Below are 14,663 nucleotides of genomic sequence, written 5' to 3'. Positions count from 1 at the left end.
CATGCAGCGCTTTGCTGAGTGGATTGGAAATGAACCGCCCAGATGTGAACTCTCTCATAAGGAATCATTGCGCAAGCTCTTTTAGGCACCTTTTCCACTAGCAATTGCGATTCAGCAAAAATTAAAAATTACCCAGCGATTTCCCGACGTTTGCGATCGCGATTTTGCTATGCTATGCACTGCATAGCAAAATCGCGGCAATAATCGCTCCGCCGCACGTTCGCGATTAAGTAAAAAATAAATCGCGGTAGTGGAAATGACCTACTGCGATTCCTAGGTTAAAAAGCAAACCATAGCGATATGAAAATAACTTGCGGTTTGCGATTTTTGCGATTCAGCAAACGCCATAGTGGAAAAGGACCCTTAGGGCGATTTTGCAAAACACCAGCGCTTAAAAAAATAGCAAAAACACCCTAGATGTTAACAAGCCCTTGAAGAAAGTCTACATTCTATTTATCTTATTTGTGTGGATTGTAATGTGACTTTCTGTTTGTTTGCTTTAGGTTCACAAAGAACCTGTCTCCCGACAAGATCAACCTCAGCACTCTGAAGGGGGAAGGTCAGCTGACTAACCTGGAACTGGATGAAGATGTGCTGCAGAACATGCTGGACCTTCCCACCTGGCTCGCCATCAACAAAGTCTTCTGCAACAAAGCTGCTATTCGGGTCTGTCTGATACTCCCTGTTGTGTTATTCTGCCTCGAACTGTATCGTCCCAGCTGATATCCAACTCTAGCATAGCTCACAACTGTCCCTCTTTGGGAGCCCTGTCCCTCTGTCTCTCTTTCCTCCTCATTTGTCCCTCTTTCAGGACTTTGTCCCTCTTTCTATGTACATATATATATTTCTCTACTAAAAAATGTGTAGGATTGACTCTAAACTTTATTCCCATCCTTTAAATTGATAAATTACTAATTTTTAAAATATTAACATGAAGGAAAATGAACCAGGATAGAAAGGATCAGTGTGGTTTGAATTATAAAACAACATATTTGAGAAGTTGATTGAAAGGGTCCTGGTTGGGAGGGGAGGAGCGGACGTCATGACGTAGGTTTGTCCGCACCGCTTCCCCACCACGAGACGGAGCTAAGGCGTTTTGCGGAGCTGGCCCGGTAGAGGAACCAGACGCCCGGGGGTGCGATAAGAGAGGTGGCCACCCCGGCTCGGAAGGGAATCGGAGCGGGCGGCGACAGCTGGCGGAGTGGAGCGGAAAGCGGCTGGACGCCGTAGGCTCTGAGTCTGGAGTGCGCTGAGGGCGCCAAGATTGCCCGGCGGAAGTGGAGGCAAGGCGGAGGAGGCGAAGAGTATCCCCTCTAGCAGGCTGAGGGAGGAAGGGCTAGGAGGACTTGACTGAGAGGGGGTGAAGAGAGTAGAGTGACCCCGGAGAGTTGCCCACGTCCATCTGAGTCACGCTGAGCGATCCTGTCAGCCTGGAGCTGTGAGAGGACGGAAATTTGAAAGCAGGCTGTGAAGGTGAGACGGTTGCCCCCCCTGCCCCCCCTTGAATTGCGAAGTCTCCACTTAAAACACGATAGCAGGTTGAGTGTTGGAACCTGAAGTGACGCATGGTCTGGCAGCAGTAGGAGCAAGTGTGACGTGCTGTATTAAGCCCTAGCTGTTCTTGCGAACCCAAAAGTGTCTGTCAGCTTGCAGAGATCACACTGAAGTATATTAAAGGCCGCGCTGAACATCCTGAGATGGCAGGGGGCACAAAGAAAAAGGGCACTGAAACGGGCAACGTGGGGGCAACAGGTCCCGGGACTAAGACACCACAGAGGGGTGCAGCAGACTTTTTTACCCCGGCAAACACTGGTAGCCCGCACGAAAGAACAGCAGCAAAGACAAGCAGAACAACCCAGGAGAGCCCATCTCAATCTGACATAAACAGAAAATCCACTAGCCTAGAAGAAATGTGGGCATACCTACAAATGTTGCCTACAAAACAGGACTTAAGTGATCAGACGGAAAAAATATTAGCCGCCACACGTGTAGAGGTGAACACATTAAGAGAAGAGGTGGGAGTGTTAACCGCACGGGCGGAGGCACTAGAGCAGGAACTCTCTAGGGTGAAAACAACGCTGATGGAGCTACAGCAAGAAAGAAATAATCAAAAATTAATTAATAGGGTGGTGTATACCCAACTAGAAGATATGCAAAATCGCTCCAGACGCTCAAACATCAGGATCCGGGGGCTGCAGGAATCCATAGGAGGAGAGAGGCTGCGTCAAACTGCTCAGATTATCTTTAACAGGATCTTGAAAAGGCCGGAAGATCAAGCGATTGTTATTGACAGAATTCATCGGGCGCTGGGATTAAACCCAAGAACAGGTGAAAAAGATAGGGATGTGATTTGTCGCCTACATTACTACACGGAAAAAGAAGCAATTATGACAGCAGCGTGGAAACATCCAGAAATAGAATTCGAAGGCAAATCGCTACAACTTTTTCAAGATCTGGCAACGTCAACGCTTCAACAGAGGAGAGCCCTTAAACCCCTGATTCAGGTGCTACAGAGGGAAGGAGCGATCTATAGATGGGGGTACCCATTTTCTCTGCAAATTAAAAGGGGAGCTCTTGCGTTTACTCTTAGAAAGCCCGAGGACCTGCCCGAACTTTTCAGAACATTTGATATTGCAGCGGTTGAGCTTCCTGACTGGGACATGGAGGGGATAATGTTGGGTAAGACGCGGCTAGGCCGCCGAAGCTGAAAGTTATTCGACAACATTTCTATACTGCTGAACTGAACATTATATGCCTAAGGAGTACTAACCTCTACATTAAGTAATATCTCCAACCGAGGGATGGGTTGAAAGTGATACGGACTGGGGGGGGGGGGGATGGGAGGGGAAGAGAAATGTATCTAGGATATGTTTGGGTGTAAAACTGATGTACACAACCAGGTTTTGAGGGGCGGGTTGTGGGGGAGGGGGGAGTGGGGGAGGTGGTTAGTAGGGGTGGACGGGGGGCGCACCCGGGTGCCCCCCTCGTCCAGCCTGGAAACCAGGGGGTGGAGAGGGAGAGTGGTGTGATATAATGCCATGTAATTACACACAATATGGAAAGATACAAGGGAGGTATATAGGTTGTGCGTGGGTGTGAAATACATGTAGACAAATTATGTTTGGTGGGGGGGGGGGGGTTTGGGGGGTGGGGGAGGGAGGCGGTCGGTGGGGGTGGACAGGGGGTGCACCGCGGTGCCCCCCTTGCCCAGCCTGAAAACCAGGGGGGGGGGGGAAGGGGTGTGGTGTGATATAATGGTATGGATTTACACATAATATGTGAAGACACAACGGAGGTATATGGGATATGAATGGGTGCGAAATGTATTCATACAGTTATGCCTTGGTCGGTAGGGGTGGACGGGGGGCGCACCACAGGTGCCCCCCTCGCCCAGCCTGAAAACCAGGGGGTAGAGGGGGGGGGAGGGAGAGTGGAGCGATCTAGGGATAGGTAATAATGCACATCAGGTGAAGATACTATGAAATAGAGATGGTTAAAGTTAAGGGGTGTGCTAACAGGGCCCTAAGCTTAGGATAAAAGTGTATAGGACAGCGGAGGGGGGGTATGGGTGCAGAAACGGGGGGGCAGGGGAGCAATGTGTGAGGTGACTAGAACTGCGGGGTGGATTGTCACAGATCGTACAGGGTGGTTGTAAGGATTGAAAAGGTGAATACACACGATTAAAGTAGAGAGGAGGTTAATTAAAAAAAAAAAACCCTAAAGTGTATGTTAGGGGATGTGGAAGGTCCTGTTAGGAGGGGATAATGGGGAGGAAATGGGGGATATAGAGTGACACTTGGGTTGTGGTTAGGTTTAGGGGGGGGGGGGGATTGATATATACTCCAAAAGGGAAAATACATTGTGTGTGTTTTTGAGTGCTCTCTTTAAGGATAAGAATTTGGGAGGTGATGTGCAATGATGGGGGGGTGGGGGGGTGAAGAGCTGCTGTTTGAAATTGTAAAAGGTGGATAGTACCAGTAGGGGTGGTTAAAGGGGAAAGTTATAATTTTCCTGACCCATCTCCCTGGAACCGTAAATAATAGCCCAGCACTAGGGAGGGTTGGAGTGAGTAGTGTGGGGGAGGAGGAGGAGGTTAGGAATGGGAGAGAGGAGGAATAGGGGAAAAGTAGGGGGAGGCGTATTGGGTAGGTAACAGCAGGGAAGGCAAAGAGGAGATGATCCGTCTGGTGGGGGGGGGGCGCCTTATGTGTGGTGATGTACCGTCTTCAGCCTCTTAAAGGGCTGAGAGCCCTGGATAGTGGAGGGGAGAAAAACCCTCAAAATAGAAGGATTTTCATACACCCCGGTAGAAGGGAGAGTGGACGACGTCCACTAAACGAGAATAGGCTGGGAAGGCTGGCTGTTTTAAACTTTTCTTTTGGTGTTCTTTTCTTTTTTTCTTTCTTTCTTTCACTACTTTGGCACTGTCTCGGAAATTCCCCACCGGTCCATAAAAGAAGAGTAGACAAACAAAAAAGATGACACAAATTAATATGGTCTCCCAGAATGTCCATGGGCTGAATATCCCAGAAAAGAGAGCTATATTACTCCAGAGTCTCCATAAACAACAAATCCACGTTGCTTTCTTGCAGGAAACACACCTGAGAGGGGAGCAACATCCAGGGATTACCAATAGAAGGTACCCGATCGCATACTATAGTAACAATATGGAAGCTAAAAGTAGAGGGGTAGCAATAGTACTAGCAAATAGTATACGTCAAGAGGAGATCGAAATAAGTAAAGATACACAGGGAAGATATCTAATAATAAAGGGGGTATTTAATGATAGAAGGATGACGTTAGGGGTAATATACGCGCCAAATACGGGACAGGTGGGATTTATGGAGCAGTTTTTGAATAAATTAGATGAATTTGCAGAGGGAACAATAGTGGTGGCAGGGGACCTAAATTTTGTAATGGACCCCCAGGTAGATACTTCCACGGGGAAGTCATCCCTCACCAGAGGAGCCCATCAAAGAGTCAGGAGGGAATTAAGTAAGCGCCAATTAGTGGACATCTGGCGGATCCAACACCCCACATCAAGGGATTATACATATTATTCGCCCCCGCATAAATCATATTCGAGACTGGATTACTTCCTGGTTTCGCATAATTTATTATCAGAAGAAATTGAGACAAGAATTGAATCATCGGTAATATCAGACCACTCCCCGATCAGTATCAAGGTGGGATTTAGACTAAGGGAGAGGGGCCCATGGAATTGGAAGTTAAATGAATCACTGCTGAGAAAAGAGGAAAGGGTGCGGATGCTCGAGGAGGAGATGAAACATTACTTCGAGGAGAACGCTAGAGGTGAGATATCGCCGATAGTGGTGTGGGAGGCCCATAAGGTGGTAATGAGGGGAATCCTGATAAGAGAGGGGAGTAGAATGAAGAAGGCGAGGGAAGGGGAAATAGCAGGGTGCCTGGCAGAAATAACAAGGCTGGAGGGACAGCATAAAAAAACGTTAGCAGAAAATGTACGGACAGACCTGATAAGAGAAAGAGAAAAGCTTAAGAGTCTGCTATTCTCAAAAGCAAAATTTGCAGCAACTAGATGTAAAAGAAATTTCTATGAGTTTGGAAACAAGGGAAGTAGGTTGCTGGCGAGACAGCTAAAGCAGCAACAGACGGCGAATTACATTCCATTTCTGTGCGACAATAAAGGGCAGAAGCATTATAGGAATGAGTCCTTATGCAGGTTGTTCCAGAAATACTATGCTAAACTGTATGGGATGGAAGAGGGTGAATTGGGGAGCAGGGGGGGCATGCAGGACTATGTGACAGCCTCTGGCATGGGAAAAATACATCCTATGGATGCAGATAATATGGAGAGAGAAATATCTGTGGAGGAATTGGATAGAGCGTTGGGGCAAATGCCAGGGGGGAAGGCCCCAGGCCCGGACGGATACACCTTGGAATATTATAGGAGATTTGGAGAAATCCTGAAGCCGTACTGGGTGAGGGCATTAAATGCCATTAAGGCAAAGGATAACTGTGAGGGCAGACTGGGTCGGGAATCCCTGGTGTCACATATCTCTGTGATCCCAAAGGAGGGGAAGGATTTGGCATCCTGCGCGGGATATAGGCCCATATCCTTACTCAACATAGATTTAAAGGTGCTAGCAAAAATCTTAGCAAATAGGATAAACCCAGTATTAAAGGAGTTGGTGCATTATGACCAGGTGGGATTTATACAGGGGAGGGAGGCAAGGGATAACACCGTGAGGTCGGTAGATGTGATTCAGTGGATTGGATCCTCACCTGGCCCTGTTGTCTTGCTATCTACAGATGCGGAAAAAGCATTCGACAGGGTCAGGTGGGGATATATTAAGGTGGTGTTGGAACATATAGGCTTGGGTGAAAACATGAGAGCCTGGATAGCATCTATGTATAAAGATTTAACGGCCAGAGTCAAAGTAAACGGAATATTGTCTAGCCCCCTGGAAATAACAAATGGAACCCGGCAGGGTTGCCCGTTATCCCCCCTGGTATTTGCCCTAACCCTGGAGCCTTTCCTGAGAACAATCCGCAATAACACAGATATTACAGGAGTAAAAATAGGTCTGACAGAGCATAAGATCGCTGCATATGCGGACGACTTGTTGTTCTATCTGACAAAGCCCAGAATAGCTCTGCCAAACTTAATGAAGGCATTTACGGAATATGGGAGGATTGCAAATTTTAAGATTAACTGGGATAAATGTGAGGCGATGAGTATGGGGTTGAAGGAGGAGGAAGTAGAACAAATAAAAACAAATTTTCCATTTAGATGGATGAAGGACTCCTTAAATTACCTAGGTATAAAACTGGCTAGAAATACGCAGGAGAATATTAGATTAAATTACTATCCATTGCTCAATATTCTGAAAAAAGATCTAGAAAGATGGGTTAAATTGAAACTTTCCTGGTTTGGAAGGATTAATGTGCTTAAAATGAATATTATGCCGAGGCTGTTATATGTCTTCCAGGCCCTCCCTGTTCCTCTACCCAGGAGCTACCTGGATGAATTAAGAAGGATGTTCACAAAATTTATATGGCAGAATAGAAGGGCTAGGTTGAAATTTGCATTTATCTCACAGTCAAAAGATAAAGGGGGTCTTGCGGTACCGGATCCCATAAGATATTATCAGGCGGCTGTCTGTACAAGGGTGGTTGATTGGAACAGAAATGAAGCCTCGAAACAGTGGGTGGGGGTGGAAAAGGAATTTGTGGAGGGTGAACTGAGGGAAGCCCCCTGGCTCCCATATGTACTGGAGGATTACCGAATGCCAGGTACACTGGTAGAAAATACCCTGAAGACTTTTAAGAAGGTAAGTAGTAGGAGGGAGATTTCTATGAGCCCCTCTCCCCTCATGCCATTGTTGGGAAACAACAGATTCCCACCGGGGTGCCTTAAAGGAGGGTACAGAGAATGGAGGATGGGAAGAAGCCCACAGATTTGCTCCATGATTAGAAAAGGTAGATGGTTGGATGAAAGGGAAATAGCAGAACAACTTCAGGTGACGCAGATAGATAGGTGGAGCATGTATCAATTTAGACATTTCCTTCTCACATTGGGCACGAGGGAGACACTTTCAAGGGAACTGACTCAGTTTGAGAGGCTCTGTCTGATGGAGGGACCGACAAAGGGAACATTAGCAAAAATTTATAAAATATTGGAGGAAGAGGAAGACCATACTCTAAAGTACAAAATAAAGTGGGAGGGGGACATGGGGAGGAACTGGGAGAGCACCCAATGGGAAAGAATTCTGAGGATGACACACAAGGCCTCGATGTCCACTAGAATACAGGAATCTGGGTATAAGTTAGTAATGAGGTGGTACTATACGCCAGTTAGATTAAACAAGATGAGTGGGGCAAGCCCAATGTGCTGGAGGTGTGGTAAGGAAAGAGGTGAGTTGCTGCATATTTGGTGGACATGTGAAGGCCTCGCTGGTTATTGGGAGAAGGTAAAGAAATATATATGGGAACTGGCTGGAATACCAGTTCAGTCAGGTCCGGAGGTATATTTGCTACATCTGGTGGAAAAAGGGATTAAAGAGTATAGAGGGTCATTGGGGATGCACTTAATTAATGCAGCTCGAATTCTAATTGCAAGAAACTGGAAGTGTCAACAGGCCCCCACCATAAGGGAATGGTTTATAGAAATAGACCAAATCTATCAGATGGAAGAACTTTCAAGTATAATTAAGGGAAAAGAAAATCGGGGGTGGGATAAATGGTTAGAATTCAGAGAAACAGAAGAACATGAGAAGGGTAAGATATAGTGCCTAGAGGGGGATGTGAGGCGAGCCTATGGGCAGGGAGACATAGGCCTGGGCTCGTAGGTATCTGCGGGTGGCCGGGCGGTTGGTGGAGGTGGCATACGGTGGAGTCCCGGGGCCGAGGCCATTATGTATAAATCTTGGTCACCATGAAGAGAAAGACAGGTGGGACCGGTGGGTATCTATTCACTACACTGGGTGTGATCTAATTCTCTGGGTGGTGGTTCTAAATCTTGTACCAGTGTCTCTTAGAGGGGGTTGCAAACTGAGGAGAAGGAAAGGGCTTCTTCCCCAAGATGGGAGAAAGGTCAGGAAGGAGTTAGGGCTAACAAGAACTGGTGTAGGAAGAGGTGAGAGAAGAAGTACTGCCCTGGGAACAGTGGAGGTGGGTCAGACCTGGGGAAGGGGAGGGGGGGGTAGACACGCTTTTAGGAGTATATGTATAAGATGTTGTACTGGTATCTTTTTGTCTCTTTTTGTAAGATGATGGGAAATATTTATTGTTGGATAAATAAAGAATAAAAAAAAAAAAAATAAAACAACATATTTTTCTTAAAAAAAAACTTTATGGTATGTGTGACGGGGGCGTGATCAGGTGTGTGGCAGGGGCGTGGCTTAAGTGTCCCTTTTTCTCATCTCAAAAAGTTGGGAGGTATGCTCTAGCCATATGTAGATTGTGCTTCAGCAGGCATCACCCAGCGACCATGTGTAGATTGTGCCTCAGCAGGCATCGCCCAGTGACCATGTGTAGATTGTGCCTCAGCAGGCATCGCCCAGTGACCATGTGTAGATTGTGCCTCAGCGGGCATCGCCCAGTGATCATGTGTAGATTGTGCCTCAGCAGACATCACCCAGTGACCATGTGTAGATTGGGCCTCAGCGGGCATTGCCCAGTGACCATGTGTAGATTGTGTCTCAGCAGGCATCACCCAGTGACCATGTGTAGATTGTGCCTCAGCAGGCATCGCTCAGTGACCGTGTGTCGATTGTGCCTCAGCAGGCATCGCCCAGTGATCATGTGTAGATTGTGCCTCAGCAGGCATCACCAAGTGACCATGTGTAGATTGTGCCTCAGCAGGCATCGCCCAGTGACCATGTGTAGATTGTGCCTCAGCAGGCATCACCCAGTGACCATGTGTAGATTGTGCCTCAGCGGGCATCACCAAGTGACCATGTGTAGATTGTGCCTCAGCAGGCATCGCCCAGTGACCATGTGTAGATTGTGCCTCAGCAGGCATCGCCCAGTGATCATGTGTAGATTGTGCCTCAGCAGACATCACCCAGTGATCATGTGTAGATTGTGCCTCAGCAGACATCACCCAGTGATCATGTGTAGATTGTGCCTCAGCGGGCATCACCCAGCGACCATGTGTAGATTGTGCCTCAGCAGGCATCGCCCAGTGACCATGTGTAGATTGTGCCTCAGCAGGCATCGCCCAGTGACCATGTGTAGATTGTGCCTCAGCAGGCATCACCCAGTGACCATGTGTAGATAGTGCCTCAGCAGGCATCACCCAGTGACCATGTGTAGATTGTGCCTCAGCGGGCATCGCCCAGTGACCATGTGTAGGTTGTGCCTCAGCAGGCATCGCCCAGTGACCATGTGTAGGTTGTGCCTCAGCGGGCATCGCCCAGTGACCATGTGTAGATTGTGCCTCAGCAGGCATCGCCCAGTGACCGTGTGTAGATTGTGCCTCAGCAGGCATCACCCAGTGACCATGTGTAGATTGTGCCTCAGCAGGCATCGCCCAGTGACCATGTGTAGATTGTGCCTCAGCAGGCATCGCCCAGTGACCATGTGTAGATTGTGTCAGCCAATAAAACACAATACACAGCATTTTAGGATGACAATTTGAGTAATGATCACTTTATGGACATGTTACAGCTGAGCTTCTTTTCTGTGGGGGAGGACAGGTATAGTCCCAGCACCCCCGTGGTCTAACTGGTACAATCTAGGACCCCTGTGATCTTACTGGTACAGTCCAGCCCCCCTGCGATCTTACTGGTACAGTCCAGCCCCCCTGTGATCTTACTGGTACAGTCCAGCCCCCCTGTGATCTTACTGGTACAGTCCAGCCCCCCTGTGATCTTACTGGTACAGTCCAGCCCCCCTGCGATCTGAAACGCACAGTGTTTATGCCCAGTCTTTGGCTCATATTTGGAGATACAGTGCTGCACATAGAGGGAAATGACCGCATATTTTTTTCATAAAACTGCAGTGAGATTTTTGAATGTTCAAAAGGCAGATTGTACACTTTTTTATTTCTCTTTCTGTGTGTTTGTGCTGTTGGTGTTTTTTTATATGTTTTATATCTTTACTTACAGTATTATTGACCTTTAATGTGTTGCAGATACCATGGACTAAGCTGAAGACCCATCCAATCTCCTTGGTAATTATTCTTGACTATTATTGTTGCGTATTTTAAGAACTCTCTTTACCCCCCATGTATGGCTCCTACACCTCAGTTGTGAGCCCCTTCTACCACATGCCCGAGTATTGGAGCATCTTCCCCCCCAAAACATCTACCTCTCTTCAGTACATTATATTGCCAAAAATATTGGCATTTCCCTCCAAGTCATTGAATTCGGATGCTCCACCCATTTTCATGACCACAGGAGTACAGAATAAAGCATCTAGGCATGCCAGACTACTTCTATAAACATTTGTAAAAGAATGGGCCACTATGGGAAGCTTGGTGGATTCCAGCGTGGTTAAGGAGAAACTCCGACCAATAATTGAACTTTATCCCAATCAGTAGCTGATGCCCCCTTTTACATGAGAAATCTATTCCTTTTCACAAACAGACCATCAGGGGGCGCTGTATGACTGATATTGTGGTGAAACCCCTCCCACAAAGAAATTCTGAGTACATGGCAGTTTCCTGTCTGTGAACCTTGTTGCATTGTGGGAAATAGCAGTTTACAGCTGTTTCCAACTGCCAAAACAGCATGCAGCAGCTACATCACTTGGCAGCAGTAAAAATGGCACCATGTGATAAATGTCAGAATATAAATCAGGGAGAGGAAAGATTTTACAATGGGCAAACACTGACTAAATCATTTATACATCATTATTGTAAAAATGAAGCACTTTTTTATTACATTATTTTTACGGGAATTCCTCTTTAAGGCCTTGTTCACATCAGGGACGTTTCTGTGCGCTTTTCACAGTGCATTGCCCTGTGTGTTCTGCAAGATATTGATTTTCCCATTTAACAAAATGTGCCTGGTTCACATCTATGCATTGCGCTGAGCTGCGTTACAAAAACATAGGGCTGCATGCATTTCTGTGCGTTGAGCTGTAAAGCGCACTTCAATGCAAGTGAATGGGTGCGCTTTTTTAGCGCATAGAAGTGCATGCGGTTTTTACCCTTAATTAGAAAAAAAAATACATTTACATATGAAAACTGCTGCTGCTGCTACAATAAGCAAAATGTGCTTTAAAGAAGTGCAGCGCAACGCACAGAAGTGCGCACACAAGCGCATGCATTTTTCAGCGCGCACTTTCACGAGTTTCTCAGCGCAGCAGATGTGAACATGGCCTAAGTCCTCATTCACATCTAGCAACGCAGATGGCTGTGCGATCCGAACGCAGCGCATCCAATCGCCAGCCATCTGCACCGCTGCTGATCCCATCCATTGACAGTGATGGGATCAGCTCTGCGCTTGCGGGCAAAATGCAGGCAGCAGTACGCAAGCACTTCCCAGCGCATCGTACTGCTGCGCAGCACAGTAGATGTGAACGGTAGAAGGGCTGTCTATGCCCTTCTGCCGTTCCTGCGTTTCACCACGTCATACGCACTTCCAAATCCGCACGGAAGCGCGTATGATGTGAACGAGGCCTAAGTCGTGATTGGACGCCACCTGTACAGAATGCCTATTTGTGACGTTTCCTTGCGTGTTAATATTTCACAGACCACTGTCGGTGTTAAAGTGTCAGTCCAAAGCAGTAGAGAACAGGCTGGCACTAGATGTCAGCTGGCAGTGTGGCCCCCAAACCACTGGTACTAATCAGAGGTGTATGCAGACAGGAACATCCAAATAGTATGCAGCAGGCAAAGTGGCAATGAATCAAAAACCGGTACGTTTATCGTGGTTTTTCAGGTACAGAACGTATGGTGTACAGTAGGGGTGGGAGGAGCCAGACAGCTGATTTTGTGGTTACCCGCTTCTTCAGAGGCTACAGAACATATTGTTCTGTAGGTTTGTAGCCTCTGAAGAATGTTTAGTTGCTAAGAGACTAAAAAGCCTTTTTTTACAACAGAAGGTGTTAGCGGTAATTTAGCTGTAAGCGAGCAACTGTGGTCTCTCACAATGCATCTCTTCTGAATAGGCAAATCCTCTCTTAATATCCTTTGAATGCCGCTAGTGTATAGCAAGGCTGTAGCTTACGGTATACGTGTTACAGAGCCACATCAGCCCAACATGCCTGTTTCTGACTTTCTGGTCCTCATCAGTGCATGGCATAGATTGATGTGGCTCTATGGGATAAACCAAAACTACAGAATACCCAGATAGCTCGAGGTGTCCCACAACCACTGATATTTTTTTAATGTTTTGTAGTCGCTATAAGGTCTTCTGCTTTATTATTGCATTTCTAACTTGATGTTGGACGATCAGTTTTTAATGTAAGTCTATTTTGCAGTCCCTGGACAAAGTCATCATGGAGATGAGCACCTGCGAGGAGCCACGTGCGTGCAACGGACCTTCCCCATTGGTCACCGCATCGGGCGGGCAAAGGTGAGACCCGAGAGGTGCCTACAGAGATGATGAGACTGACAAGACGCCCCTTGCACACATTGGGCTCCATTCACAAAGCCGTGATCAACTATATCATGGGCGTGATATGCTTAGCGCGTACAGGTTTGCGCGCATAATAGTAAAGGTTTGCACGCATTAACTTCGCTGTTCACGCGCTAAAATATGGGTTAGCGCCAGGGTTGCTCAAATCCGGATCCGGGAGACATCCGGATAGTTGCTATCCGGATATCTCCCAGTTACCTGTGCGGGGTGGGTCAATCTTACCTCTCTGACGTCTTCTTCGTCCGTCCCTCGGCACCTCCCACAATGCGGTCCAAGCGGCGGTCACGTGATTACAAACACTTCCTCCTTCCGGGTTGAAGGAGGATGATTACAAACACTTCCTCCTTCCGGGTTGAAGGAGGAAGTGTTTGTAATCACGTGACGCACGTAAAGCGCATCGTGGGAGGCGCCGAGGGACAGACGAAGAAGACGTCAGACAGGTAAGATTGACCCCCCACCCACCCCACACAGGTTTACTGGGAGATATCCGGATAGCAACTATCCGGATGTCTCCCAGATCCGGATTTGAGCAGCCCTGGTTAGCGCATGAACGGGGAAAGTTAATGTGCGCAAACCTTTACTTTTACGTGCGCAAACCTGTCATTCTCTAACCCGCGCGATGAGCTTATCACAGCCGGGATAGCATTTATCACGGGTTTGTGAATGAAGCCCAATAGAGCGATGCAGTACACTCCCCCGCTGCAGCTCGTCACAGTAGCCGTTACTGTCTGTGACAGGCCTCAGTGCTGCGACGCAATGCGATAGAAGTGGTCCCGCCAACGCAGAAGCTGTAGCGCATTTCCAAACGCTGCACGAGATTATGGCAGTCAGTGGCACCGCAAACAATTTGTATGGATTGTCGCCGTAGCGCTGCACCAAATCTGGAGAATTGATGGTACGTATTTCCTGTCTGGCAGTAAGTATGTCACTGAGCAGTAGGCGGGGTCGTGCAGATATCCCTGTCTGCGCAGTCTGCCGCAGGGACCAATCTGCATGCATCGTCTCTAATGCCGCACACCAATCGCAGCCGCACGTGTGTGTGCGACCACCCTGAGTGAAGTGCGACTAGATTAGCCGCATGCTTGTTTCTGGTGTTATTCAGACACTACTGTTGCCTGAAAGATCAGGACGACTGCCAGGCAACTGGTATGGTTTAAAAGTTAAAGTTTAACTAGTTAAAGGACAACTGAAGTGAGAGGTATATGGAGGCTGCCATATTAATTTGGTTTTAAACAATACCAGTTGCCTGGCTGTCCACCTGATCCTCTGCCTCTAATACTTTTAGCCATAGCCCCTGAACAAGCATGCAGCAGATCAGATGTTTCTGACATTATTGTCAGATCTGCCAAGATTAGCTGCATGCTTGTTTCTAGTGTTATTCAGACACTACTGCAGCCAAATAGACCGGCAGGGCTGCCCGGCAACCGGTATTGTTTAACAGTAAATACATATGGCAACTTCCATATACCTCTCACTTCACTTGTCCTTTTAAAAATACTAGTGCTAGAAGGTGAGCATTGGAATGAAAAGATTTTGTTGGGTTGTGTTGTGGATGCTGTATTAACTACTTCCGTTCCAGCAGTCTCTGCCCCC

General features: G+C 47.4%; 1 protein-coding gene across 1 annotated transcript in view; it reads left to right on the top strand.

Annotated features, from left to right (window-relative positions):
• BLTP3B (bridge-like lipid transfer protein family member 3B) overlaps positions 1 to 14,663 on the top strand; it is a 177,916-nt gene that overhangs the window by 61,186 nt on the left and 102,067 nt on the right. Inside the window, exons 2-4 of the mRNA XM_068278319.1 lie at positions 504 to 666; positions 10,619 to 10,657; positions 12,913 to 13,007. Of these exons, the coding sequence (XP_068134420.1) occupies positions 504 to 666; positions 10,619 to 10,657; positions 12,913 to 13,007 (297 nt within the window). The remainder of the gene's footprint in view (positions 1 to 503; positions 667 to 10,618; positions 10,658 to 12,912; positions 13,008 to 14,663) is intronic.

This window comes from Hyperolius riggenbachi, chromosome 3 (genome assembly GCF_040937935.1).
Source record: "Hyperolius riggenbachi isolate aHypRig1 chromosome 3, aHypRig1.pri, whole genome shotgun sequence".
In the NCBI taxonomy this organism is placed as follows: Eukaryota; Metazoa; Chordata; class Amphibia; order Anura; family Hyperoliidae; genus Hyperolius; species Hyperolius riggenbachi.
Note: the sequence above shows the minus strand (reverse complement) of the source record. Positions and strands in the feature narration are given on the sequence as shown.